The 24,561-nt window shown below is 40.2% G+C and overlaps 1 protein-coding gene across 1 annotated transcript in view; it reads left to right on the top strand.

Annotated features, from left to right (window-relative positions):
• Positions 1-10,943, top strand: part of LOC127003533 (high-affinity choline transporter 1-like) — a 43,405-nt gene extending 32,462 nt beyond the window's left edge. Inside the window, exons 5-7 of the mRNA XM_050870375.1 lie at positions 4,263-4,393; positions 6,465-6,543; positions 7,950-10,943. Coding sequence (XP_050726332.1) covers positions 4,263-4,393; positions 6,465-6,543; positions 7,950-8,184 — 445 coding nt within the window. The 3' untranslated portion in view covers positions 8,185-10,943. The remainder of the gene's footprint in view (positions 1-4,262; positions 4,394-6,464; positions 6,544-7,949) is intronic.
• The last annotated feature ends 13,618 nt before the right edge of the window (positions 10,944-24,561 follow it).

Genomic DNA, 24,561 nt, shown 5'->3' with positions numbered 1-24,561 from the left:
AAATATAAAGAAAAAGAAAAGAAGGAAAAGGAAAATATAGAACCCAAAGTTGCCGTGTGAAATGTGAAGGAAAAAGAGAGAAAAAAAATACTCCATTGAAGTTGTCATAGCAAGAAATAAAAAAAGAAAAAAGACAGAAGGAAAGAAAATTGATAGTCCACAGAAGTTGTCGTAGTAAGAAATAAAGAAAGAAAAAAGACAAAAGGAAAGAAAATAGATAGTCCACAGAAGTTGTCATAGCAAGAAATAAAGAAAGAAAAAAGACAGAAGGAAAGAAAATAGATAGTCCACAGAAGTCATAACAAGAAATAAAGAAAAGAAAAAAAGACAAAAGAAAAGAAAATAGATAGTCCACAAAAGTTGTCGTAGTAAGAAATAAAGAAAAAAAAAGGAAAAAAAAGAGAGACCACAAAAGTTCAACGGGGAAGTAAACAATCATAAAAAAATAAAAAAATATGGAAGTCTTAGTTTCGAAAATGGGAAAATAAAGATATATATTCGCAGTGGGAACAAAGCAACTCTTTTCTTTATATTATTTTTCTACATATATTTTTACATCACGCTCCTGTAGATACATTTTATATTGCGTCTAACTTTTTTTCTTTCTTTTTCTGTTATTTTTATTGTAGTTGTGTGTGTGTGTGTGTGTGTGTGTGTGTGTGTGTGTGTGTGTGTGTGTGTGTGTGTGTGTGTGTGTGTGTGTGTGCCGTTGTGGATAAAAAAAATGATAGAAAAGGGAAGGGGAGGAGGAAGGTGGAAGATTGCTTTTTGTTTGTTTGTTTCTTTCTCTCTTTTTTAGTAGAAGTCGAAGGGAGGGAATTTTTTTTTTTTAGGATTTTAGTTTTGTATTCGAAAACCGATCAAACTTTACCTTTTTTTTATTTTTGTATATATGTGTTACTACTACTACTGCTACTACTACTACTACTACTACTACTACTACTACTACCACCATCATCACTACCACTACTAAACCCACTACAACATCTATCATTATCCCTACCTTCATCATTATCACCATTATCTCATCTTCCTTTAATTATCTCATTTCATTAGATCACTATAATTCTCCTCCACGGCTCATCCTCTCCCTTCCTCCTCTTCCTCTTCCTCTTGAGCGCCTCCTTTGTCCTCTCCTTACAGCTTCAGTCGTCCTCTTCCTCTTCCTAAGCCTCCATAAGCCTGTTCTTCCCTCGTAGCTTCTAAGAGGAATGGGCTCCCGAGTTTCTTCCCCTCTTTTTCTCTCCTCTTTATTCTCCTGTTTTTCGTGGTCTTTTTCACCTGCTCAAGACTCTCCTACCTGGATTTCGTATGCCGCCTTGAGTTAACGTGCGTTGTGTAAGAACTTGAGAGAGAGAGAGAGAGAGAGAGAGAGAGAGAGAGAGAGAGAGAGAGAGAGAGTTTTATTATATTTATTTTCGTCTCCTTTGTTCGAAATTCAACTATTGTGTATGTGTTTGTGTGTGTGTGTTTTCCGTGTGTGTGTGTGTGTGTGTGCGTTTGGGATTTCACGGTAAAAGGCCTTCAACAAACTTCTTTTTTTTCCCTCTTGACACGTATCGTTGTTTTTTTCGTAAACTTCACCACGAGACTTCACTGCGGCAACAAACTTCCTCATAACCAACCGCTCCTTTCAGCTTCGTTTCAACACTCACGTTCTCTTGACACAGGTGGAAAAAAAGAAAGAGAGAAAGAAAATAGTCAAATATACTTTTTTTTTCTACAACAGTGTTTCATTCCGTCACAAAAAGTAGGTTGGAAGTGATTGACCGATGCTGCTGTAGGTCAAAGATTCAATTGGGACACATTATAAAAAGCATTCGAAGCCTATATATACGAGATCGAATCCTCTTTTCTTACCTAGTGGTGGAGGAGAAAGAAGAAGAGGAGGAGGAGGAGGAGGAGGTACACGTCTGAAAATAGAACATGATTAGTGTGAGAGAAAGGAGGAAAGGAGGAAACTTGTGACGATGGGAAACACCTGGTGAGGGAGGAGAAGAGAGAAAGAGTGGCTAGGATGAGGGAAGGATGGAGGGAAGGGAGGAGGAAGGGGAGGAAGGTCAAGGGAACAGAAGAATGGAGGGGAAAGTGAATTGAGGTGATGTAGTAGATGGTGGTGGTGATGGTGGTAGTGGTGATGATGGTGGTGAGGGGAAGGGAGGGTAACCATTATTGAAGAGGAGATAAAAAAGGGAGATAAAAAAGAAATATCGCGGTAGAGAAGATGAAGGAGAAAAGGATTACTAAAAGAAAGCAAAGGAGATATAGTTGAAGTAGAGAAGGAGAGAAGAGAAAAATAAATAACAGAGAAGAGGGAGGAGAAGAGAGAAAGAAAACCGTTGCAATAGATGGGAATAAGAAGAAGAGAAAGAGATATATAGTAGATAGATAGATAGATAGATATAGATTCCATAACTCACTCTCCCTTTTCCCCTCTCTTCCCTTTCCCCCTCTCCTCTTCATCCTCCCTCCGTTCTCTTCACTTTTTTTTCCTTCCTCTCCCCTCTCTTCCCGTCTCCTCTCTTTTTTTCTCTCCTCTCTCTCTCTCTCTCTTTCTCTCTCTCTCTCTCTCTCTCTCTCTCTCTCTCTCTCTCTCTCTCTCTCTCTCTCTCTCTCTCTCTCTCTCTCTCTCTCTCTCTCTCTCTCTCTCTCTCTCTCTCTCTCTCTCTCTCTCTCTCTCTCTCTCTCTCTCTCTCTCTCTCTCTCTCTCTCTCTCTCTCTCTCTCTCTCTCTCTCTCTCTCTCTCTCTCTCTCTCTCTCTCGTCTCTTCATCTACATACTCTTCATAAACTTTCTAACACGTTTAAAAATTCATCTCAGATTATTCGTACGAGGAGTAAATAACTTGTAGACTTAATAGGAATGGTAATCTGGACTCCCAATACTGTTTTTATTTCCTTATTTCTTTCCCTCCCTCCCTCCCTCCCCCTTCCCTTTCATTCCTTCCCTTCCTCCCTCCCTCTCTTCTCTTCCTTCCTTCCTTCTTTCTTCCTTCCTCTCTCCTACTCCACCTCGTATGGCAAAATATTACCTCTCACCTTTCTGCTCGACTAACCACTTTGCTCACCTGAGAATATTATGGTGTCTACTTCCTTAACTGGTAACATTTTTCCCCACTCTCCTTCCCTTCCCTTCCTTCCTTCTCCTCCTTTATTCCTTCTCTCTCTCCCTTCCGTCCCTTCCTTCCCTCCCTCTCCTCCCCTTCCTCTCTCCCTTCCTTCTCTCCTTACTCCTCCTTCGTTCCTTCCCTTCCCCCTCCGTCCTTTCCTTCCTTCTCCTCCTCTCCTTTATTCCTCCTCTCTCTCCCTTCCGTCACTTCCTTCCCTCCCTCTCCTCCCCTTCCTTTCAACCCTCTTCCCTTCCTTATCTCCCTACCCCTCCTTCGTTCCTTCCCTTCCCCCTCCGTCCTTTCCTTCTATCCCTCTCCAATTCTTTTCCTGCCTTCCCTTTCTCTCACCTTTCTATCCCTGCCTTCCCTCCCTCCTCCCCTTTCGTTACCTCCTTCCCTCCCTCTCCCCCCCTTCTGTATCTCCTTTCCTTCCCTCCATCCCTCCCTCGCCTTCCCTTCCTTCCCTAACTTCATCTCTACACTCTTTCCCTCCGCCCCTCTCTGCGTCCCTCTAGTATCTATGTTAATTTTGGTATTTTGTCCCGAAGTTATGAATATGCACGCCAGGGGAACACTAACTATCTTGCCCTCCCCTTCCTTCCCTAGAGCCTGTCCATAGCTGTAGTGGAATTCTGAGGTTGTTTCGAATGCCTTCAGACTAGACTCTCTTCTTTGGGATTTACGATTAAGTGGTTAGTTTAAATGCCGATAAAAGGGTTGATAAATGGTTTTGAGTTTTGGATAACGTCTCTTATCCGAATGTATGTATATAAGTGGTTAATCCGGCTAACTGAATGACTAAACTGATTTACGAATGAATGAATGAACTAATTAATTACAAATGTGTGTGTGTGGAGATAGATAGGTAGAGAGAAAGAGAGAGGGAAAGAAAGGAAGGAAGAAGGGAAGAAAGAGTTCAAATATGTGTGAATATGTGTGTGAAGAGAGAGGGTGAGAGAGAGAGAGAAAGAGAAAGAGAAAGAGAAACTAAAAAAGAAAGAAAGAGAGAAAAGAGAGACGGACTTGGTATATTCAAGCAAAGGTGAAATATCTGTGTGATGATATGTGTGTGTGTGTGTGTCTGTATGTCTGTCTGTCTGTCTGTGTGTGTTCGTGATTTCAATAGCGTTAATTAACCGTGTGTCACCTGCAGCTACCTGTGCGGCGACCTCGTGTTCGTGATGCTCTTCCCTCAACTCACCTGCGCCGTGCACTTTCCGGACCGCGTCAACACCTACGGGTCCATCACCGCCTACGTGCTCGGCTTCTTGCTCAGAATACTTGGTAAGTCCCCCTTTCCTCACCCTTTCTTCCTCTGTAACCTGCACTTTCCGGACCGCGTCAACACCTACGGCTCCATCACCGCCTACGTGCTCGGCTTCTTGCTCAGAATACTTGGTAAGTCCCCCCTTCCTCACCCTTTCTTCCTCTGTAACCTGAATCACACGAAAAAATTATCAGCTGAAATCGCCCAATTTTATTATGCAAGACACCACCAACTTCTTAATGCTCGGCTTTTTGCTCAGGATACTAGGTAAGTCCCCCCTTCCTTACCCTTTCTTCCTCTGTAACCTGAATCACAAGAAAAAACAAAGAAATATCAGCTGAAATCGTTCAAATTTATTATGCAAGACACCACCAGCATCTTAATCTCTCACTCCTGTGCTGTCCAACTTCCTAATGCTCGGTTTCTTGCTCTGGATACTCTAAGTCCTCCACCTCCCACCTCCTCATCCCTTCTTAACCTTAATCTCAAAGAAAGATAAAAATATCAGCTGAATTCGTCCAACTTTATCATGCAAGACACCACCAGCAGCTTAATCTCTAACTCCTGTTCCGTCCAATATCCTAATGCTCGTCTTCTTGCTCTGGATACTCGGGAAGTTCCCCTCTTCTATCTCCTCATCCCTCCTTAACCTTAATCACGCACACACACAAAAAAAAACATATCAACTGAAATCGCCTTGTGTGTGTGTGTGTGTGTGTGTGTGTGTGTGTGTGTGTGTGTGTGTGTGTGTGTGTGTGTGTGTGTGTGTGTGTGTGTTTTCTTGTTTTTGTCTGCTTCCATTTTTTCTTTTTTTTCTTTTTGACAGACAGATAGGTAGATAGATATATCCTTATGGTTTAACTGTTGCCCTAATGTCTTCCCTCTCCTCATTATTTTTTTCTTTTCTTTCAGTTCTTTTGGTTCGATTCTTCTTATAACTTTTCATATTTCTCCTTTTTTTTCCTTTTCCTTGTTCATAAACTTTTATATTTTCATTCTCTCCGAGGCCTTATATTTCTCAATGTCTCATTATTATAATTTTCCCCAGGTCACGTTAAAAACTCCTGGAGGGAGATTTTTTTTTCTTCCCCGTTGCTTTTAATTAGTTCATTAGTTTCTTCTCTTGTTTCTTCGAAAATATGAAGTCTTTCTTGTGCAAACTTCTTTTCCGTGGAAGTTATTTGCTCTCCCTTCTAAGGCCTTCACTCCTCTGGTTGATTTTTGGGGAAACTTTACCATCTTGTTTTTTCTTCTGGCGGTTAAGAAGCAAAAAATATATTAGGTTATTTTCATCCTCTCTTCCTGTCTGACTCTCTTGCATACTGAGTTGCTGGCTGGTTATCTGGTATATATAATTTTCTCTCTCTCTCTCTCTCTCTCTCTCTCTCTCTCTCTCTCTCTCTCTCTCTCTCTCTCTCTCTCTCTCTCTCTCTCTCTCTCTCTCTCTCTCTCTCTCTCTCTCTCTCTCTCTCTCTCTCTCTCTCTCTCTCTCTCTCTCTCTCTCTCTCTCTCTCTCTCTCTCCAAACTCATTTCCTTCACTCATCCACTCGTATGATTAAGAAATCTTCATCTCTTTAGGCCTCATGAGTCGCGTGATATTGAATTGGGTGCTTAATCATATTCTCTCGCTTTAATCTCATTTGCGTCATCTTTTTTCTCATTTAGCGCCCAGTTGCCTTTCCCAAAATCCACGTAGCCGGGATTGACTTCTTGATAACCTTTTCGACTTTTTCTTCCCTTATTTCAGCATATAAGACGCAGACTATGACCTTAACATACCATATAACAAAAGACAACAGCACTCTACTCCAAAACACACACAAAAAGAAATAGAAAATGCAAAAAATAAAATAATATAGTGTATGGTTCCTCTGGCTTCCCCTCACTAAATTTATGGATACGAGAGACAGACTAAGACCTTAACAAACCATATAACAAAAGGCAACAACACGCCACTCCACCACACACTTAAAAAAAAATACATACAAAGAAAGAACATAATGTAGTTCGAGATTTCTTGTAGTATCCCTTAAAATTCCCTTTCACCAGGCCTCCCCATCACGTTTTCTTTCTCCCTTATGTTCCAGGTGGAGAGAAGGTCCTGGGCATACCCGCCGTGATTAAGTACCCTTTGTACATCGACGGGGTCCAGTACTTCCCCTTCAGGTGAGTGTACGTTGATTGCAGGTGAGCTGGGAAAGGTGCAGGTGAGAAGGAAAGGAAGAGGAGAGGTGTGAGGGTGGAGGAAGGGAAAGAGTGTGTTGGGGGAAGGGGATGGGGGTATGTTTGTATGTGTAAGGGAAAAACGAAGGGGTGAGAGCGAAGGGAGGAAGGAAGAGGGGGAGAGGAGGAGGGGAAAGGGAAGAAATGAGGGAAGAAGGGAGGAAGGAACGGGGGGGGGAGAGGAGGAGGGGGAAGGGAAGGAGAAAGGGAGGGGGGAGAAGGAAGGGAGGAGCGTAAGGGGGGAGAAGAGGAGGGGGAAGGGAAGGAGAATGGGAAGAAATGAAGGAAGAACGGAGGGGTGAGTGGGAAGGGAGGAAGGAATAGGGGGAGAAGAGGAGGCAGAAGGGAAGGAGAAAGGGAAGAAATGTTACCAAAGAAAGAAAGACCATTGGAAGCATGTGTATGTGAGAGGGGGAAAGATGTGAGTGTGGGCGCGGGAGTGACTATGTGTTGGTGTGAGTGTGTGTGTGAGTGTGTGTGTCTGTGGGAAAGAGGACTGTGTGTGTTTGTATGTATGTGCGTGTCAAATCCATCCACTCAAACACAACTTCAAACAGAGCAATAAAGGTAACGATACACAAAAGGTCAAAGGTCAGGAAGTAAACACACAATAAAAAAAGCAAAGCCCACGTCAGGTACGAATGAAACGAGAGGTTCGTAAAATATTAAACGCATCAAACTAATAAGTCTTTGCGTTTATATTATTCAAGAGGTGTTCTGGCACTGTTGACTCAAATGCTTCAATAAATACTTTCGAATTCCAGATATTAAAATGCTCTGAAAACTGAACATAACAAATTGGATAAGCCTGAAATACTATGCAACTCTATATTTTTAAACCTCATTCACAATCTGTATTCATATCGGTTCATTTTAAGACAGAATCGCATTACTTATTCTCTTTTGTTGATTATGAAGCATTTACACACATTAATCGATATATCGCAAAGAAGTATAAGATGTTTTTTTTTTTTTCTCCCATCTCCATTTTTCTACCTGTTTCTGTGATTTTCTTTTCTATCTGTCTGTCTGTCTATCTGTCTGTTTGTATGTATGTATGACTGGCTATTCCCTTCCCGTCGCCCATCTCTTTCACTTCCTGTCTCTGTCTGTCTATCTGTCTTTCTGTCTTTCCGTTTAGCTGTTTAATATTATCTTTCCTTCCCTCGCCAATTCGCCTTCAGAACCTCTATGTCTTTCTGGCCTCACCGTCTGTCTAGTTGTCTGTCTGTCTAACTTTATGTATATCTAAATGCCCGTCTGTCTGCCTGTGTCTTTCTATCTGTATCCGTGTGTCTGTTTCCCTCTCTGTCTACCTATTTGACATTCCCTTCCCTCACCCACCCTAGAACACTCTCCATGGCTGTGACCTTCGTGACGCTGCTCCTCGCGTCTTGGCTAACCCGCCGCCTCTACGAGATGGGCCGCCTGCCTGACCCTCTCGACGTGTTCGCGGCCCGCAGCATGGAGGTTACGGCGCTACCCAAGAAGTCTCGCGTCGGCCACTCCCAGGACGGCATCGATAACCCGGCGCTGGACGAGACTAACGGGCGTGTGAGACAGATGGAAATGGAGAAATTTTAGAAGTGTGACAGCCTGATAAAGAGAGACAAAAGGATAGAATGTAGAAGAAACTTATGGAACGGGAAAAGTTTTAGAATCGTAAGAGTTTAAGGAAGGAGGGAGGTGAAGGATACAAAGAAGGAGAAACTGATAAAGAGGGAGAAGTTTTAGAAGCGTGAATGGCTGGTGAAGAGAGAGAGAGAGAGAGAGAGAGAGAGAGAGAAAGGATGGGAAGAAGGAAAGGAAAAAGAAGAAGAAAGGAAGAAAGGGAGATAGATGAAGGATAGGAAGGTGAGAAGACCAATGAAGAAGAAACAGTTTTAGAAATGTGAAAGGATGATGAAAGGAGAGACAAGAAAGGATGGGATGAAGGAGGGGAAACTGATGAAAATGAAGAAGGTTTCGAAGCGTGAGAGGTTAATGAAAAGAGGTGAAAGATGGGAAGGAGAAGAGAAGAACTAATGGAGATGAAGTTGTAGAAGTGTGAAAGGAGAAAAGTAAAGAACATGGGAAGATGAGAGAAAAGAGGTGAAGGGCGGAGAAAATGAAGGGGAAGAGATGAAGGAAGGATTTTAAGATTGATGAAGAGAAAGAGAGAGTATTAGAGCTGTGGAAGGTTGAGATTGAGAGAGATAGAGAGTGATAGAGTCTCAGTGATAGAGATAGGATTTTTTTTAAGCGATATTGAAGTTGAGAGAAGGATAGATGTATGGGTTGTAGTGGGTTGTTGAGACTTTGGGGTTTTATATACGGGAAGGGAGGGTTGGGGGGAGAAACTTATATGTAGAAAGAAGAGTTAAAAGTATGGAGAATTAAATAGAGCGATAATTATGTATGTGTGCGTGTGTTTGTGAGTGTGTTCGGTCAGTGTTTGTTTACTTACCTCATGGAGTTGATGATTATATACGAGTTGGTTGTGAGGAATGAATCGCCTGAATGTATTGATATAGAGAGTTTATTAAGTGCAGAATAAAACAGGGACACATTTTATGATTAGATGATGTGTATATATGTGTAATTTTCATATACTCAGCTTTCCATGTCATAGAGAATTATTGATATTTTACCATTTTTTTTATAATTTAGGATATAATTGAGATGAATGTTACTAGAGTATTGAATTAAGTCCATGGTTTATTTATATGTTTCAATCTTTCAGTCATTTTCCGCAGAGTTTTAGTATTTTTATTTTTTCTTTATTTATTTTCCTTTATTTCATTGTCTAATTTACTGTAGGATGTGAGCTCTTTTATATATTCTTTCATGATTCAACACTTCTTTTTACTAATTCTCCTTTATTTTCTCTTTTTTTTTCTATTTACATTCACTTCAATTTCAAGATGTATTTTTATTCATGTGTAATTGTGTACGAGAGAAATGATATTTTTACCTCAATACATCTATGTTTATACTTCTTTTTTATTTCATTTTTACATTCACTTATCGATATATCACAAAAAAGTATTAGATTTTTTTTTTCTCCCATCTCTATATTTTTACCTGTTTCTGTGATTTTTTTTTTTTTCGTGTGTGTGTATGTGTGTTCATCTTTCTCTGTCTCTCATTCATCTTTCTTTCTCTCTCATTCATCTTTCTTTCTCTCATTCATCTTTCTATTTCTCTCATTTATCTTTCTCTCACTCACCTTTCATTCGTCTTTTTCTTCCTCTTCTTATTCTTCTTTTTCTTTCGTTCATTCGTCTTTCTCTTTCTCTCATTCATCTTTCTTTTTCTCTCATTCATCTTTCTTTCACTCATCTTTCTCTTTCTCTCATTCATCTTTTTCTTCCTCTTCTTATTCTTCTTTCTCTTTCTCTCACTCGTCTTTCTCTTTCTCTCATTCATCTTTCTCTTCCTCTTCTTATTCTTCTTTCTCTTTCTCTCATTCCTCTTTCTTTTTCTCTCATTCATCTTTCTCTTTCTATCCGTACTCATCTTTATCTATCCGCGTCTGAGTTTATCTGCCAATCTGTCTGTCTCTTTGTCTGACCGTGTCTCTCATCACAACTCGGAGGATCACACGGCGTGGGTCCTTCCGCCCCTCCGAATTTATGTGTTGTCAGATTAATGGCTTCGTGTCGAGGGAGAGGAACGGGGCAGGTGAAGTTGTGAAAGGGGAACAGGTAAGGACAGGTAGAGGTGATTGATAGAGGTGGAGATTATGTAGCTATGTTGAAGTTGAGAGGAATAGAGATGGGGTATGGTAGGGTAAGGAAGACCAGGTAAGGATAGGTAAAGGTAGATTAGATAAGGTAAGATCAGGGAGAGAGAGAGAGAGAGAGAGAGAGAGAGAGAGAGAGAGAGAGAGAGAGAGAGAGAGAGAGAGAGAGAGAGAGGCAAGGGAAGGGAAGGGAAAGTGTTCGTCTCTCAAGAAAACAATGACGAACAAAAACAAGAAAACGAGTTACCTTAAAGAAAATAATAAGTAACAGGTACTGAGGTGAATGTACATATGTCAGATGTGATGTTACTTAAGGTATGACCAGGTGTGAAGAGGCAGATAAATAGGTGTTTACAGGTATCACAGGTGTGCCGTGAAGGTAAGACGGACAGGTGTGTGGGTAGGAAAAGGTTGCCCAGGTGTATGTAGGGCTGCCTCAGCTTACCTCAGTACTTACCTGTCTCTCACCCCTGACATTAAAGCATGAATAGAAACGTTTAATTTGTATTTCGTAATTATGTTTTACTCTATTAACTGAGGGGGGAATTCAGTGATTATCATTTTTATCTTTTATCGTTTCTACGTCATTTCACTTAATTTCACAAGTGCATGTTGAAATAAAAACGTTTAATTTGTATTTCGTAATTATGTTTTTCTTCAACCTTTTTTTTTCTTTTTTGGCTTTTTGCTTCTCATTCTATTTCCACCTACCACCACTATATTTTCCCTTTTTCTATGTAATTTCACTTTTAATTTCACAAGAGTATGTTTATTTATTTATTTATTTTTTTACTTGTTTTTCACTTGTCTATTTCCGACTCTTTTTTTTGTAACGTCATGTGTTAGCGAACCAGCATTTTCTTGACAACTATTAACGTATATTTTTAAGCCTTTGCAGGAAACTGAATATCAAGAGGAACATATATATTCCATTTTTCCATTTTTTTGGTAACGTCATGTTTACCGAACCAGCATTTTCTTGACAATTATTAACGTATATTTTTTAAGCCTTTGCAGGAAACTGAATATCAAGAGGAACATATATATTCCACTTCAACAAATTAATGACCTTCACGCACATTTCCTTACCTCTTTCACAATATTTGCAAGAATAGCGACATTGCGGACATTTTTTCATAAGTTCTTTTGTTCTGAGAGAGAGAGAGAGAGAGAGAGAGAGAGAGAAAATTTACATAGCGAGGCGTCGATATGGGAAAGATTTAATGAGGAGGAGGAGAAACTTTAATGATTTTCCTCTCTAATCGTGTGTATAGTTTCCTCCTCCTCCTCCTCCTCCCCTCTACCCCTCCTCACCCTTCTCTTCCTCTCTTCATCTTCGTCTTCCCCCCCTTATCTTCTATCTTCCTAACCATCATCTTCCATATCCCCCTTCATTATCATATTCCATTATCTATATTTGCTAATTAAACGAACACAATTTCAATAGCCTTTACCCTTTCCTTAACTTCATTTCTCTGTCTATCCATATATCTATCTATCTATCGTTCTTTCTGTGTCTGTCTATCTCTCTCACGTAATATTTGCCTTTCATATCTTCAAGGTCAGTCTATCTGCATTTTAAGTACGGTGAATAAGGCTTTTTCCCCCTTCCTCATTATCCGCGTTCTCATTTCCTATCAGGGGAGACTCGTCGAAAATTCATAGGATACGCTTCAAAAGGGCGTCCCCCGTTTTCTTTCTGCTCCTGCGAACTTGGAAGTATTCATGTAATATTTCTCGTGTGTGTGTGTGTGTGTGTGTGTGTGTGTGTGTGTGTTACGTACCCTCGTGAGAATGCTGGGTCTGTAGTGTTGTAGATAAGGATTCGCTCTCTCGTTTTCCTTTTCAATGTCGCGACTTCCTTTTGTGTTGGGTGAAGGTGGTGGTGGTGGTGGTGATGGTGGTGGTGATGAGGTAACGGAGAAAATAAACATAATGACTGATAGAAACCTTACCCATCAACTCACAACTCCAGTAACTCGTATTATTAATTTAAGCAACACAAAAGTACGAACTCCCATCTACCAGGCTCATAAAATTACCCATGGAAATGCTCACCCCCCACCCCCCACCCCACCCCGCCCCTACGAAAGCCTTGTCTTATATGTGGACTTTCACCCCCCCCCTCCTACGAAAGCCTTGTCAAATATGTGGACTTGGACGCAGAAATGTTGGAGATTATGACCCATGAACATTTACATTTTCAAAACTCGTCCTGACATTTTTTTTTTTTTTTTTGTATTTTTGCAACTGATTCTGACATATCAATTTCTCTCTTTTCATAACTCATTCTGACATTTCAACTTTTTTTCTGACATATTACGTTTTCAGATGTTACAGCTTCGTCTGACGTACCAATGTGTTTACTTGCATATTTCATTCTGACCTCAAATAGCTTACTTCCGCAACTCATTCTGACATAACAAACTTTTCTACTTCTGCAACTCATTTTCAGCATTTCAGTTTCTCTAATTTCACATCTAATAAGCACATCATTCGTGGGAGAAATTGCAGAAATAATACACATCTTTACTTTCATATTTCATTCTGACCTCAAATAACTTTCTTCCGCAACTCATTCTGACATAACAGTTAAACTTTTCTACTACAACTTTTTTTCAGCATTTCAGTTTCTCTAATTTCACATCTAATAAGCACATCATTCGTGGGAGAAATTGCAGAAATAATACACATGTTTGCTTTCATATTTCATTCTGACCTCAAATAACTTACTTTCGCAACTCATTCTAACATAACAATTAAACTTTTCTACTACAACTCTTTTTTCAACATTTCATTTTCTCTAATTTCACATCTAATAAGCACATCATTCGTGGGAAAAAATTGCAGAAATAATATACACTCCAAACACACACATTCCAGCATTTTTACCTCTTCAACTCTTTTTCAACATTTCAATTTCCCTAACTGCAGAAATATTACACACCCAAACACACACATACCTACAATTTTACCTCTCTCATATGACTTCCATCACCCAGTTTTCATTACACACGCGTCTTCATTTTTCCTCGTCCATTATATTCCGCTGACTCGAAAATTAGTGTGAAAATAAGCCAAAATAAACGCCAAATTAATATATATATATATATATATATATATATATATATATATATATATATATATATATATATATATATATATATATATATACCATGATTTTATTTGAATTTTATTGCTGTATTCATTTTTTTTTTTTTTTTTTTTTTTTTACAGCTAAGGAGACAGTTCAAGGGCGTCAAGAAAAATATTAAAAAAAAGCCCGCTACTTACTGCTCCGGAATAGAAGTAAGAAGTAAGAATTCTAGTACTCTTACGGTGGAATATATATTAATTTGTATGAAGTGTGTGTGTGTGTGTGTGTGTGTGTGTGTGTGAGAGAGAGAGAGAGAGAGAGAGAGAGAGAGAGAAATGGCACTCCTCGTCATTTCTCTATAATAACCTAACATCATCAACCTTACATCATCATCGCCCCCTTTTACCCTTCTACACTCTTACCAATAGACGATGGAAACCTTACATCATTTCCTATAACTCCTGTAACTCGTATTTTTAGCAACCACAGAAGTACCAACTCCTCTCTCTTTCTCCTCTCTCTCTTTTGTTTCATTTCTATTTTCTCATTCTCTGTCTCAGTTGTTTTGGGGTTGCTAAAAATGAAGCTAATAGTGTCCGGATCCCTCCCTCTCTATCTGCTTTGCCTCGTAATAGTAATAATATTAATAATGATACTTAATATTATGAAGTGTTGGCTACCCACAAGAGGGAGATGCCAGAGGTCGCCAACTACAGATATCCTCTACATTTTCTTCTCTACCATGTCTTATTTGCTCCGACACACACCTTTTCGGGTTATGAGGTAAACGAGAAAGAGGAAAACATCACAGGAGAAAGGAATCAACCCAGAGGCAACTTTATGAAGGACAAATATGGTAAAACAAATGAAGTACTAAGGGTTCAAGGTTCTGCCGCTGGTGTGTGGTGGCGCTGGTGTCGCTTGAGGCAGAAGGAGTGAACATTCAAAAACGTGCGGTGATGCTGGCCGGTCGAAGGGACGGACGAGGGAGGAAAAGAACGAGGATAAGAAAGTCTTGTGGTACTCCGCCCATCATTCGCCTTCGCTGGTGAGGTAAGTTTATGAGATTTCTTTTATAAATGAGACGTATTTTGAGTTTGTTTTTGATTTGGTGTTGAGGACAGGTGGTGAATGACAATGGAGGGATGTTTTTCGCGGTATTCCTCCGTTGATTGTTTATGTAAGTTTATCATCTTTCTTCTTTATATGTGATACGTATTTTGAGTTTTGGTTTCGAGGTAGTGATGAGTACAGGCGGTGAGTGAAGTGAATAACGATGGAGTGACCGTTTGAGAGGTAGTTATCAATTTCTTAGCCGGGCCGGTTATGTAAGTCCTTGATAACAGTTTATATGACCTATGTGTTAATGGTATCTTGGTTTGCTTAGTAAGGAGTGAAGGTGAATGATAAGACTAGACATGAGAGTAGTTAATGGGCGTTGTGAGATAAAAGAGTGGTGATGGAAGTACCGTTAGCAAGTTACGACAGTTTAAAGCAATTTACGTAAGACTAGAGTACGATAGTTTATGATTCTTGTGGAGGATTATCGGTAACAGATCCCCAGTAGATCAATATACAACGTAATCTAACTCCACAGTGTACCGAAACCAGACGATACGAAACTACTTTAACAACCAACAACTTAACAACCTAAGTAACGAGAGGGCTGAGAATCATTATTATAGTTATCATTATTATTATTTTATTATTACTGAATCTATTTAGCGTCCACCAGTGACATCACCTTTGTGGATTGACAGTTACTAATTAGATAAAGCGCTTACACAAACACACACACACATACACACACACACACACACACACACCAGAGAGAGAGAGAGAGAGAGAGAGAGAGAGAGAGAGCGACGCACAATCAGGGAGAGGAAACAACCCTGCCACAACTTGTTAGAGAGGAGGAAGAGGAAGAGGAGGAGGAGGAGGAGGAGGAGTATGCATTATGAAGCGGAGTGGACGCGAAGCCATGAATGCATAAGGAAGTCGTTAAGAGCGATAAGTCAATGCAGATAACACGAGACATTCAACGTTATGGAGTTTGTTTGTTCCGCCACAGCTTCGAGCCCCGGAGAGAGAGAGAGAGAGAGAGAGAGAGAGAGAGAGAGAGGGGGAAGGATAGGTAAGAGAAAGGTAGCAAGTTGATTGAGGGTTCCGAGATGAAAAGGGAAGAAAAATGAAAAAGAATGAGAAGGGAAAGGAAAAAAAAGAGAGAGAAAGGGAGGAAGAGGAAGATAAAGGGTAAGTAAGAGAAATGAAGGTTACAAGACGAAAAGAGAAAGAAAAGTGAAGAAAAGGCTGGGAAAGGAAAAAAGGAGGAGGAGGGGGAGGAGGAGGAGGAAAAAAGAGGAATAACAAAGAAAGAAAGCGATTAAAATGCCTCAAAAGTTACCAGAAAAAAAATGACAAATACGAGAGAGAGAGAGAGAGAGAGACAGACATTTGCAGTAAGTTCAGTATGATTATATGCATCGTCCATTATGACTGCTTTTGCTACGACTAAGATAATGTTTAGTCAGAATTTAATTACACGAGTTCCCCCTCCTCCTCCTCCTCCTCCTCCTCCTCCTTCCCCTCCTCCTTCACATAACTTGAGTCCTCTTATTCCCTTCTTCTGGGGTTTTGTTTCTTCTCCTCTCGCGCGATCTTATTAAATTCCAGTTACAGATTTTGCTCTGTTCTGCCGCTAACTTTGATCTCCTTTCCCCTCCTCTTCTTCTTCCTCTTTTTCCTCCTCCTCCTCCTCCTCCTCCTCCTCTGTTTCTTCCTCCTCCTCCTCCTCCTCCTCCTCCTCCTCCTGCACCACCTTTACTTCTCTTCCCCCATCTCTACTTCTTCCTCTTCCTCTGCATCTTCCGTTTCTCTTTCTCCTCCTCCTCCTTCTCTACTTCTTTTTCTTCTTATTATTATTATTCTATCTCTTGTTTTTCTTATTCTTGTTCTTGTTCTTTTCTTCTACTGTTTCTGCTGCTTCTTTCCTCATTTTTTTCTTCTTCCATTCCTCCTCTTCTTCTTCTTTTTCCATTCCTCCTCCTCCACTATTCTACCCCTCCTCCTTCTCCTCCTCCTCCTCCTCCTCCTCCTCCTCCTCACCTGCCTGAGCCAAGTAATTACAGGTAAAGACAGGTTTCAGAGCGATCGTAAAATACTAACCAGGTAGAATGTGCGTGCGTGCGTGCGTGCTTGTGTGTGTGTGTGTGTGTGTGTGTGTGTGTGTGTGTGTGTGTGTGTGTGTGTGTGTGTGTGTGTGTGTGTGTGTGCCATTTTCCCGTCCCCCTTCCTAAAGTTTGAAGATGTTTTATTTTTTTGTTGTTGTTTTTTATCTTCATTACTTTTCTCGTTTTCCGCGTCTGTTCCCTTTCCTGTCTTTGATCCAGGGCTGTATATATTTATTGTGTCTGTTTGTTTGTTTGTTTGCTTATTTCCACTTGTTATTCTTTATTTTCATCCTTATTCATTTTTGTTTTATTCTGTTTTTTTATTTATCTTTTCTTTATTTCCTTTTTTTTTTTTTGGTATTTTACTTATTCTTCACTTTCATCTTTATTCTTGTTTCCTTTTGCTTTTATTTCTCTGTTTATCTTATTTTTATTTTCATTTATTTATTCTTGTTTTTTTTGCCATTGCTTCGTTATTTTCCCTTTTCTTTACTTTCATCTTTAGTTTTCCTTCACTCCGCCTTTCTTTTTCTTTATCTACCTTTTCCTTTCCCTCTTTTTTGCAATATTCGGGTCCCTTGCGATTTTAGGCCTGGTAAAGGGATTTGAAGCTCTACCGCACACCAATTTACTATTAGTTTAGTCGTAATAATGATTTTCACGTTGCCAATTTGTTCATCTATTTATTCATTGGGTGGATAAAATAACCCATGAATGATTAATATTTCCCCCCTCCCACCCACCCGTCCCCTTCCCCTCAACACACATTTACTGGATCATAAGTGCTTTAATTTTTTTCACTTCAGTTTCCACGTATTCTCTACTCTATACTCTACTACGCTGATACTCTACTCTAAAAACAAATGAACATCGTATACAAGTGGAACCCAAACCTAAACTAGACCGTCCGTGTGTGCTTCTACCCTTGAGCATCTTCCTTACCTCAAAAACAGGCGAACATCGTATACAAGTCGAATCCAATGCTCAAGAAACCGTAATCTCCCTCCCTAATCCCCCTTGTGTCACTTTCAACTAGAGCGTCCGTGTGTGCTTCTACCCTTGAGCATCTTCCTTACCTCAAAAACAGGCGAACATCGTATACAAGTCGAATCCAATGCTCAAGAAACCGTACTCTGCCTCCCTAATCCCCCTTGTGTCACTTTCAACTAGAGCGTCCATGTGTGCTTCTGCCCTTGAGCATCTTCCTTACCTCAAAAACAGGCGAACATCGTATACAAGTCGAATCCAATGCTCAAGAAACCGTACTCTGCCTCCCTGATCCCCCTTGTGTCACTTTCAACTAGAGCGTCCGTGTGTTTTTACCATGGAACAGCTTCTCTTACTGCAACAAACAAGTGAGCATCGTATACAAATGGACTCCAAGCATAAAGAAACTGTGCTCTGCCGCCTCGATCGCTTTGGTGTCACTTCAAACCAGAGTCCGTGTGTGTCTGGAGAGGCGGCGTCCAGAAGGGTTGCCGCGTCTATTCAACTCGATGCGGACGTTTATCGAAGTTTATGTTGTCTGGAGTTTCTGGGAAGCTGTGGAGGGCTTTGTGGTGAGATCCCGTGTTGATAGTGCGTGTGTGTGTGTGTGTGTGGGTGTGTGGATGTTGCGTTTAATTTAGTGTTACAGCGAATTCGGGCGTGGGTTATGAATAATATTAATGCTTGGGGAGTTAGTGTATAGTGTTCCGCCTTAGCATGAAGTGTAGAAACATTGGTGATCACGCTACACACGAGATAGTAGGTTTAGCGTATATTAGTGTGTGGTAGTAGTTGCTGTTTAGCGGAAATCGGTTTTGAGAGAGAAAAACGAAAGAAAAGACTCATTTGTTCAACTTCTACTACTTTCCTGCTTCCATTCCTTACCTTGTTTGATCCTCATTTTCTCCTTCATATATTTTTCCATTTGTTTTTCTTCCCTTCCCTCCTTTTCTTTTCCTTCTTCCATTATTTGTCTATTTTCAAACTTTCTTTTCCATCCTATAAACTCTTCCGTTCCTTTCCCTCGGTTTATCCCCTTTCCTCTCCTTTCTTCCCTTCTCCTCTTTCCTCTCCTCTCTTCTCTTCCTCTTTTGTTTCCCCCTATACATTATCTGCTTATTCCCTTTCCTCTTCTTCCCTTCTTCCTCTCCTCTCTTTCTCTTTTGTTTCCCCTTATACATGACCTAATTATTCCCTCTTATTTCCCTTCTCCTCCTACTCTTTCCTCTCCCTATTTCCTCTTTTGTTTCCGTCTCGCGTTTACTCTCCTTCACCTCCTTTCTTCTACTCTTGATCCTTCCCTCAATCCCCTTTTGCAAGATCCTCCCACGTTCTCTTGTTTACTAATTGGATTCGAACCCTCTAAAGGAGATTCAGTCCCTTGCATTTGCCGTGTTTTCGAGTGTCCGCGTCAGTACTTCTAATCCTATTTTCCTATTGAGTTTGCTCCTCTTCCTCTTTCTCCTCCTCCTCCTCCTTCTTTGCGCTGGTTCTGAAGATATTATTCGCTTTGCCGTCTTTTCTTCCTCTTTTGTTCTGCTTTTTCTTCCATATCTTGTCTGGTTTTACCCTCAACATCCTTTTTTTCGTCTATTATTATATTTCTTTCTCTCAATTCTCTTTTTTTTTCCTTGCCTTCCCCTTTTCATTCCCTTTTTCTATGCCTTCTTTACTTTCCTTTTTGTCTTCCTTCTTCCATTTTTTTATCTTTTCTCATCCTTATCATTCTTTCCTGCTTTTATTCTCCCATTCTTTTCTCTCAGTTTTAATTTTTTTCTTCCCTTCTATTCCTCTTCCACTCCATTCCCTTTTCAACCATCACGATACCCATGTTCTGTTTCCCCTTTCTTCCCTTTCTATTGATCTCTCTTTGCAGTTTTAAACCCTTTCCGATGTGTCTTTTCACCCTCCCATCCATCTTTATCTCTCGCTCCCTTCCATTCCTTTCCCTTTCACCCTCCTTCCAATCTTTAAATCTTCTATCTCCCTTTTTCCATTGTTTCACCTTCCCTTTCCTTTCCCTTTCAACTCGTCGCGTTCATTCTTCTGTCTTTCCTTTCCTCTCATTGAGTTTTTATCCTCTTGTTTTTCACGATTAAACTTTATTAATTACTCTCTTTAACCTTTCTGAGTCACCCTGTCTTTTTATTCAGTTTCTTCTTTCCTTTGCTTGTTGAAAAGAAAAATACTTGAAAGAAAAAGAATAGCTGAGGAAAATAAAAAGCAGTAGCGGTTTGGTCATGAGTGTGTGTGTGTGTGTGTGTGTGTGTGTCCCCTACGAGCTTCCGGGTAAAGTTGAAGGATAAAAAGTCGTATTTCCACCAACAACTTCAGGACTCCTTCCTTCCTTCCTTCCTTCCTTCCTTCCTTCCTTCCTCCTCCATCCTCCTTCCTTGTCCTGTATTCTAAAAAGCTCCAACACATTTTTTTCCCTCTCGCTGTCAGTAGTTTCAATTTCTTCCCTATTTTTATTTCTTTTCCTTCTTTTCTTCGTGTGATCCAGAATTTCCGGGTAGTTGACTTCTTTTTCTTTAATGTTTGTTTTCTTTAATGTTTGTTTTCACGTGTTTTCTTTCGTTTCTTGTTCCTCTATACGCCTGTTTTGTTTTCTTTTTCTCTCTCTTTTTGGTGTTGAGATGCTGGTGGTGATGTTGGTAGTGGTGGTGGTGATGGTGGTGGTGGTGATGATGGTGGTGGTGGTGGTGGTGATGGTGGTGATGGTGATGGAGGAAAGAAAAAAGAAAAGGGAACGTGAGGAAAAAAAAACAGGAAAGGATGTAAGAAAGAAAAGATAAAAAACAACAGCGGCAGAGAAAAGAAAACGGGGAGAGAGAAGAGAAAACAAATACAATATCGGAGAGGCATGAAGAAGAGGAGGAGGAGGAGGAGGAGGAGGAGGAGGAGGAGGAAGAGATGATGAAAGTGAAAGAAGAAAGCATTTAGAAAGAGAAGGAGAAAGAGATAAAGTTAAAATGAAGATTGGAAGGAGGAGGAAGTGGAGATGAAATTGAGAGGAAGGAAATTTGGGAGGAGGAGGAGGAGGAGGAAGAAGAGCAAGAGGTGGAATATGTGGGAATAAAATTGAGAGTGGAACAAGAGGAAGGGGAAGAAGAAAGGAAGGAATTTGAATGGAGATAAAGAGGAGGAGGAGGAGGAAGAGGAGGAGGAGGAGGAGGAGATAACAATGATGCCTTTTAGAAGACTCAATTTTCCCAATACTTCCTCTTCTTTTTCATTCCTCCTCCTCCTCCTCCTCCTCCTCCTCCTCTAGTCTCTCCTCTTATTTGCTACTCAGCCTCTTTATCTCCTCTTTTCTTCCTCATATCTTTTCTCCTTTCATATAAACGAGGTCCTCTGTCTTCCTCCTCCTCCTCCTCCTCTTCCTCTTCCTCCTCCATCTTATATTTTCATTTCCGACTCCTGTGATTTTTTTTCTGCTTTTTTACTGTCCAGTTCGTCTCCTTATTTAATTTTTTTGTTTCTGTAAGGTCCTTCATTTGTTTTTTGTTTGTTTGTTTTTTGTTGTTGAAATTAAATAGCTTCATCTTTTTCATTTGTATTTTTCAAGTTTTTTTTCGACAACTTTTAAGTTCATCAACATTTTTATTTTTTCATTCATTCATCTTTTCCTCTTGTTTATTTTTTCTCATTAGCGTAGCCTCTTTCTTTACGTGGAAGAGACTTTTTTTTTTTCGTCAACACTCCCATTTACTGACAAGCTGACTGATTGACTGAATGATTGACTGACTTGCGTGAGTAAATGAAGGAAGGAAGGAATGAAGGAAGCAGGGAAGGAAAGACAAAGTTATAGTAGATTCAAAAAGTCATCACGTATCTTCGTCATGTCACGTGTAGTCATCACAAGTCACCATCATCATCACCACCATCACCAGAAGACTCCGTAATTAAAGACATCGCGCAGGGACAGAAGAAACAGCGCGTTGGCACATTTTACGTCCTGAAGGCCATCCCCAGCGTCCCTTGATGAGCACCGACAGATTACTGCAAAGAAAAACCCAAATACATTGTCAGCAGCGCGAGGAAGCGGAGGCGGAGGAGCGCCAGGATTCTCTCTTTCGCTCTGCCACTACTCTTCTTTTCCAGTCCCTTCGTCAGGCTGTTGTTCTCTGCCATGCCCTCTTTCAAACCCCGTCAGCGCCTTCTCAAATGTCACTCCCCTCTTTGCCCGGTAGCGAGGTGGGGGTGGCGCGGTGTATGAGGCGAGGGAGGGAAGAGAAAGTATCAAAACAAGTAAGGATACCCGATAAGTGTTGACCTTCCCGTCCTTTGTGCGGTGAGCCGGGACGAGGAGGGAAAACGGTATCAGGTTCACGCTATGCCGCACAATCTTGATACTAGTTTTCCCAGACTTTACCACACACGCTACGCACTCATTAGGAAGCAGATTAGAGTACTGCCGTAGAAGTTTTAAGATGTTTTAGAACATTAAGTAAAGATAGATAGCACAAATTAGATCATTCTGCTTTTTGGTAACTACTTTGGTCTTACTTTAGGAAAAATTTATACTGAGAACTTTTATGTTTTGTTTGGTCCTCAATTCGTCTCCGTAAAGGTATTAAAAAAGATAATTGATGGAAGAAAGGGAACGGTAAAAAAAATGAATGAAGAGGGAAAAGGGAATAGAAAGGGGAATAAAAGATAAGAAAATAATGAAAACCAAAGGAGGGGAAAGGAAGAAAGGGTAAGGGAAGGAAGGGAACATAAGGGAAGAAAGAAAGAAACGAAGGGAAGGAAGGGAATAGAAAGAAGGGAAAGAAGGAAAATAGATGAAGATAGAAAAGGGAATAGAGAGGGGAATAAAAGAAAAGAGAATAATGAAAACCAAAGGAGAGGAAAGGAAGAAAAGGTAAGGGAAGGAAGGAAACATATGGGAAGAAAGAAACGAAGGGAATAGAAAGAACGAAAATAATGAAAATAAAAGGAATGAAGGAAGGAAAAAAAAAGGGCAATATCAGGAAGAAAAAAAACAATAAAAAATCTGAAAGGTGTTGTAGGTGAAAGTGATGTTAAATTAGATACACAATAACCTGTACAAAAGTTAGTAGCTATTATTAGTGATCCGGAGGTGGTGGTGGTGGTGGTGATGGTGGTAGTGGTGGTGATGGTAGTGATGGTGATAGTGGTGGTGATGGTGGTGGTTTTGGTGGTGGTGGTGATGGTGATAGTGGTGGTGGTGGTCGGTGTTTTTCTTCTTGCTGGTGTTTCGTTCCTAAGTGAGTTGAAGCTTCAAAGTCTTGCAGGGAGGAGGAGAAGTTTGAGGAGAGTTAATTAAGTTACGAGGGAGGAAAGTGAGAAGAAAAACATATTATAATCATCATCATCGTTTTAGTTGTCCTGCTATCGTGATAAAAACATTGTTCTATCTATCTATCTATGTCTGTCTATCTCAAGGAACAGTTCTAGCCGCTCCGGATCGCTTCAGGTACTCGAAACAGATGACGAACCCGTGAACCATTGAAGAAAAGCAACATGATAGACAGGGGAAGAAAAGGTAAAGAAGTATTTATTATCACCATTGTTTTGTTTTCATGCTTTATATTAATCTATCTATATCTTTAAGGGACAATTCTAGCTGTTTCGAATCGCTTCAGGTCCTCGAAACAGATGATGAAGCAGCGAACCATTGAAGAAAAGCAACTTGGCAAACCGGAAGAAAAGGTAAAGTATACAATCTCATCATTATCATTTAGTTTTGTTTTTATTCTCTATATCTATCTAAATACTATATCTATCTCAAGGAACAATTCTATCTGCTTCGAATCGCTTCAGGTATTCGAAACACATAACGAAGCAGTGAATCAGTCCATAAAACCAACATGGCGGACCAGGGATGGCTGACGAAGGATCTAAAATTGTCCTCTCCCTTCCCTTTACGCCCCTAAGAGAAGAAGAGGAAAGAGAAGAGAAGGGAGAGGTAAGAGCTGATTTAAGATGTTTTTTCCTCCTTCCCTCCTCCATTAACATGTTTTTCCCCGATGCTTGTAACGTGAGACTTGGCAAGCAGGCAAAAGACGTCAGGGTTTTGGTGGTTTTCTTTTTATTTACGTTTTTTTTGGGGGGACTCGTGTGTGTGAGACATGACAAGGGGCGAGTTGAAAACAAATGGGGTCCTCTCCCTCACCTGCCCTTCGCCTCCCTTACAATACCTTACTGTAACTGTTATCGTAGCGTCCTTTTTAATCTTGTTTCTAATTAGTTACCGTTTGTTGTAGTTTAATAGTATAGTTTATTCAGTCTTATATTCAGCGCCACATGACCCAGCAGTTGCGGCGCCAAGACTAAACGCCCCAATAATCATCATCGACTGTTATCGTAGTAATGTCTTCTTATTAGTAAATGACCCTTAATAATAAAGATAGTAAAGGTTCGTTAGTAATACCTGAAGGCCCGTATGTTAGGCAGCGCAAGAAATAGGAAAAGAGAAAGTGTTATGCATCTCTACCTCGCCTTCTATCACAAAACTTCCTATAATGTCGTTGCTGGCACCCGAATATCGGTTTTTTGTTTACCTATAAGACTCATGAATATCGGTTTTGTTTATCTATAAGACTCATGACTATCGGTTTTGTTTACCTATAAGACTCATGAATATCGGTTTTGTTTACCTATAAGACTCATGAATATCGGTTTTGTTTACCTATAAGACTCATGACTATCGGTTTTGTTTACCTATAAGACTCATGAATATCGGTTTTGTTTATCTATAAGACTCATGAATATCGGTTTTGTTTATCTATAAGACTCATGACTATCGGTTTTGTTTACCTATAAGACTCATGAATATCGGTTTTGTTTATCTATAAGACTCATGACTATCGGTTTTGTTTACCTATAAGACTCATGACTATCGGTTTTGTTTACCTATAAGACTCATGACTATCGGTTTTGTTTACCTATAAGACTCATGACTATCGGTTTTGTTTACCTATAAGACTCATGAATATCGGTTTTGTTTACCTATA

Source organism: Eriocheir sinensis, chromosome 25 (assembly GCF_024679095.1).
Source record: "Eriocheir sinensis breed Jianghai 21 chromosome 25, ASM2467909v1, whole genome shotgun sequence".
Lineage (NCBI taxonomy): Eukaryota > Metazoa > Arthropoda > Malacostraca > Decapoda > Varunidae > Eriocheir > Eriocheir sinensis.
Note: the sequence above shows the minus strand (reverse complement) of the source record. Positions and strands in the feature narration are given on the sequence as shown.